Here is a 5,000-nt window from a genome sequence, read left to right as displayed (position 1 = left end):
CTGTTCTGCATGTTCCACACGCTCTGTTCTGCATGTTCCACACACTCTGTTCTACACGCTCTATTCTACACATTCTCTGTTCTACACGTTCTGTTCTACATGTTCTGCACATTCTGTTCTACACGTTCTCTGTTCTACACGTTCTCTGTTCTACATGTTCCACACGCTGTTCTACATGTTCTACACATTCTGTTCTACACGTTCTATATGTTCTACACGTTCTCTGCTCTACACGCTCTGTTCTACGTTCCACACGCTCTGTTCTACATGTTCCACATGCTGTTCTACATGTTCTAAACGTTCTCTGTTCTACATGTTCTACACGCTCTCTGTTCTACACGCTCCATCATCGTCATTAAAGAAGAATCGGGAGACGGACGAAGTTTTATATCAACTTTTAATTTAATGTGACCCAGTTCAGGTAGAAAACGCTGAGTGACAGAGAAATGCTGCCCAGCAACATCCACACAGACCGGCCCGCCTCCTGAACAGCAGGAGGCTCCGCCCCTTCCCTCCGCCCCTCCCCCGCCCCCACCACCACCATGCAAACACATCCCCACAAACATCATGCTGCTGTCGAATAAAAGTGAAAAAAAACAATAATAATCGAACGATAGAAAAGTGACAAAGTTGGCGGCGCTCATCCAGCCGAACGTTCCCACGACGACGCCAACAACAAACATCGGCTGATAAACAAGATGATTTTAAATGTTTAGAACATCTGAAGCTCCTCGATTAAACGATCCAAAGGACATTAATCAGTTAGAAGAAGCTGCTCACATTAACGCGGTTTCCTTAAAGGCTTAAATATTTCATGTGGTAAAACGTTGTGTCACAGCAGGGTTTAAATCCAGAGAACCTGATAGAACCAGACAGAACCTGGTAGAACCGGACGTTTTATCACCTGCACACCTCGTTAAAAAACAAACAGCTGGATGAAAGGGTGGGTTCTAATTTCATTCACGGTAAGAAATCCTGAGAACAGCGGAGAACGTGACAGAGGAGATCACAGAACGTTGCGGGAACTTTAGGAGAACGTTATGGGAACGTTGGGGGAAACGTTAGGACAACATTGGAAGAAATGTTGAACGTTGTGGGAATGATGGAGGAGACACGAAAAGAAGGTTGTGGGAACTTTAGGAGAACGTTGTGGGAACGTTGGAACGCTGGGAGCCGAAGCTCCTGACAGACAAACTCTGAGGCAAAACCTGCCCACTCACACCTAGATCTGACAACAGCCCATGATGGCCACGCCCCTCTCCAAAGGCTCCACCTCCTCTTCAGCCCCGAGCGATGTCGTATTTTTAACGTTACCATGGTAACAGTTAATTTAATTTGTAGTCAGTTTAGAGTCATCTGTGACGTAAACAGGAAATGATGCAGCCGCTCTTCGTCGTCTGATTGGCTGCAGAATTAATTAATTAAATTATTAATTAAGAAAAATGTTTGTCTTTAATGTCGGGAAGATAAATATGATTGAGTTTTTCTGAGAGGTTTTGGCGATAAATGTGGAATCGGCCAATCACGTGACAGAAGACCAACCAAAGGTCGACATGAACGTTACAACTCAAAACACTTTGTTCATAAAACACCTGCTGAAGTCTGAGTGTGTGTTTCTGAGTGTGTGTTTCTGAGTGTGTGTGTTTCTGTGTGTGTGTGTGTGTGTGTGTGTTTCTGAGTGTGTGTGTGTTTCTGAGTGTGTGTGTGTTTCTGAGTGTGTGTTTCTGAGTGTGTGTGTGTTTCTGAGTGTGTGTTTCTGAGTGTGTGTGTGTGTGTGTGTTTCTGAGTGTGTGTGTGTTTCTGAGTGTGTGTTTCTGAGTGTGTGTGTTTCTGTGTGTGTGTGTGTGTTTCTGAGTGTGTGTGTTTCTGAGTGTGTTTCTGAGTGTGTGTGTGTGTTTCTCAGTGTGTGTGTTTCTGAGTGTGTGTTTCTCAGTGTGTGTGTTTCTGAGTGTGTGTGTGTGTTTCTGAGTGTGTGTGTTTCTGTGGACCTCAGTGCTATATTCAAATATCATTCAGGTATTTTTCAGTAAAAACACTGAATCGTCCTTTAAAACATCGACGTAGTGGGAAAAAAACTCTTTGCAGGTTTCACACATTTTTTTTTTGACTTTTCAAAAACACATCCTTAAAAAAAGGTCATTTTAATAGTTTACATCCTTGTCCTGCAGCCGGACAGTGACGTTCAGGGACGTCAGGAGACGTTCAAAGACATCCCGAGACGTTCAGGAGACGTTCAGGAGACGTCAGGAACGTCCGTCCTATTGGACTCTGGATTTAAAGAGGCAGGAAGTGTCCGTTTGATCCTGAAGGGACGACGTCTCAGTTTATAGGCGTTCATATCTCATTGTGTTCCTCCTCATCAGTCAATCAATCAATCAATCAATCAATCAATCAATCAATCAATGGATCAAAACCACAGTCGGCTGTCGAGTCAGTTTAAAAAGTCTTCTCGAGTCCAGATTTAAAAATCATCCTCCAGAACTCATTTGTCCCGGAGGATTGTGGGAACCATGGAGGGGGCGGGGCATCAACAGATTAAAAAAATAAGCGCTGAGAAGAAGTAAGAAGTTTCTAAAAACAAAACAAAACAAGCTGCAGATATCAAACGACCCCCCCACCCCCCCGCGCGCGCTCACTGCCCATTGGCAGAGGTGCCGTTGGGGGCGGGGCTCGCGCCCTCGGCGCCAGCGGGCGGCTGCACGTTGTCGGCCAGGTTGTGGGCGTGTTCCAGGAACAGGTCTTTGAGGACGCTCAGCTCTTTGCTCAGCAGCTTGATTTTGGCCTCCAGCCGCTCGTTCTCCTCCTTCAGCTCGTTGACGCGCTGCTGCGTGTCCATCGCCTTCTGCTTGCTGCGCATGCGGCTCTTCTTCACCGCCAGGTTGTTGCGCTCGCGGCGCTGGCGGTACTCGTCGCTGTCCTTGTCCGCGCCGGGCTTCTTCATCTCGCCGGTGGGAGGGGGCGGGGCCTCGTCGCCTCTCGAAGGGTCGGCGGGGACGAGCCGGGGGACCTGCCGCGGGCCGACGAGCGTCGCCGGGAGGGACGAGGAGGAGGAGGACGAGGAGGAGGAAGAGGAGGAGGAGGACGCGTCGGCGGCGTGCGCCTGGCTCTGGATGACGCTCACGCCGGGGTGCTCTGCGTTGGTGAGTTTCGGCTGAGACGGCCGGCTCATCGGATCCTCCGCCTGCAGGTGAGCTGGTGTCTGAGTGTCCTCAGGTGGGAAAACAGACGAGATCCTCCAGGTGGGCGGAGCCTGTGGGACAAGATGGACACGCTTTTACCTTCAGACATTAAAACATCCTGGAAATAAAAGACTTACAAAAATAATAATTGGGAGTAAATTAAAAATGTATTTAAACAGCTCAGACAGAACTGATTTATTTGATCAAAAAACCGATCAAGCCGAGTCATCCATAAAACGTCCGATCGCAGAAATGTAGAAATATTCTGTCGCTCGTCTTTCAGGATTCAATTTCACTTTTCAATAATGAATTATTATCAATTATCAAAATATCTGTATATTTTTCTGTTGATTGATAAATTGATCAGCTGTGAACCTGATCGTGTTCGGCTCTCTGTACCATCCACATGTTTCTGAGCCGACCTCAATCTGTCAATCAAGAGTGTGTGTGTATATATGTATATACACACACACACACACACACACACACAAGAAACATCTAACATGATAATTGGTCGTCTTTTTGTTTTATTCCGTGCAGCCAATTATCACCGCCCGGTCTGATTGGTCGGCGCGTTGCTATGCAGCCAGTCAGCTGTGTGCGCAGTGAAAAGTGCTCCGGGTTGGAACGGCATAGCTGTTGCCCGGTGTTGCATCATCACCATCATTGGCTGTCTTTGTGAGGACGGAGGGGGAACTCCGGAGTCACGCGGAGCTCCAATTTTTTAACCGAACTTTCGACTCGACAGAAAAACACCTGACCCGGTCCCGGTCCCGGTGAACCGGACGCTGAGTTCTAAAAGGGACACGTCGCGTCCGTAAAGTTTGAATTTCCGGCCACTTTTAACAACTGTCGGTTCAAGTCGAAGCGTAAACAGATGGCTCACGAGCTCGTCCCTCGTTTTCCCGCCCTGAACACAGACGGTCGCACGCGCTTTAAAGCGCGAGCGTTTCCGCGTTCTTCCTCACGAGCTCGTTTGAGACAGCCTGCTAGCCTGTTAGCTTCTGCTGCTAACGAGCCCTAACCCTGCGCTAAGTCTCTTTTCGGCAGTGCCTGACGGTAGAAAGCCCAGTTTACCTTCACAGGGCGGCGGCGGAGTCAACCATCCGTCAAAGGAGGAAAAGTTGAGGCAGAAAGTTGGAGTTTAATCCGTCTGTCGGAGCTCTGAGTGTTTTTGTTTGGAACATGGAGAGGAGCCGATTGCGAAATATCTTTTACCATGTACGGCAATGTCCGGGCTCAGCCAATCACAGGCCAGTGGGAGGCAGCGAGGAAGGCGTTTGTCTAATCGGAGATGAGTGTGCGGCAAAGTGATGCAACGCTCGGTGTGATTGACATGTCCTCGGACCAATGGGGCGCGGCTGTTTTCTGTCGGTTTGTTTATATAATAAGAAGCTGGTTGAAACATTCATGACTTCATCTCTGAATGACGCGAATTCATCAGAATGAAACTATCGATCGTACGTTTTATATTTGTGTTTCCTCAGGCATATAATGACGATGGTGATTCATGATCATTGTTGTAGAAATAATCCGTCCAAAACACTGAGTAACGTTTACAGGTGAGGTGTTACGTCAGACAGGAAGTCAGGTACAATCTACAAACAGAATGTCAAATACACATCAAAACAAAACATTATCAATCATGTATGTTTCAATAAAATAATCTGTTTCAATAATATGATCGATCAGAGGTGGATCAATGACCACAGAGACACAAACCCTGGGATTAGTGATGTCACGTCACATGAATGTTATCGGTGCTGGAAGAAGTAATCAGATTACTGCATAGTAAAAAAAAATAGTCCATTACAAAGTAAA

The 5,000-nt window shown here is 47.1% G+C and overlaps 1 protein-coding gene across 1 annotated transcript; it reads right to left on the bottom strand.

The window, feature by feature from the left end:
* Window positions 1-518: 518 nt before the first annotated feature.
* cebpg (CCAAT enhancer binding protein gamma) lies at window positions 519-4,419 on the bottom strand. The gene is made up of 2 exons (XM_069175184.1): window positions 4,257-4,419; window positions 519-3,250 (listed from the first exon to the last, which is right to left on the bottom strand). The coding sequence occupies exon 2, from the start codon at window positions 3,167-3,169 to the stop codon at window positions 2,633-2,635; it is 537 nt and encodes a 178-aa protein (XP_069031285.1). The 5' UTR covers window positions 3,170-3,250; window positions 4,257-4,419; the 3' UTR covers window positions 519-2,632.
* Window positions 4,420-5,000: the final 581 nt, after the last annotated feature.

Source organism: Embiotoca jacksoni, unplaced genomic scaffold, assembly GCF_022577435.1.
Source record: "Embiotoca jacksoni isolate LCO1_2020_lvr unplaced genomic scaffold, fEmbJac1.0.p SCAF_64, whole genome shotgun sequence".
Taxonomy (NCBI): Eukaryota; Metazoa; Chordata; class Actinopteri; family Embiotocidae; genus Embiotoca; species Embiotoca jacksoni.
The sequence above is the reverse complement of the archived record's forward strand: the minus strand, read 5'-3'. Positions and strand labels throughout refer to the sequence as shown.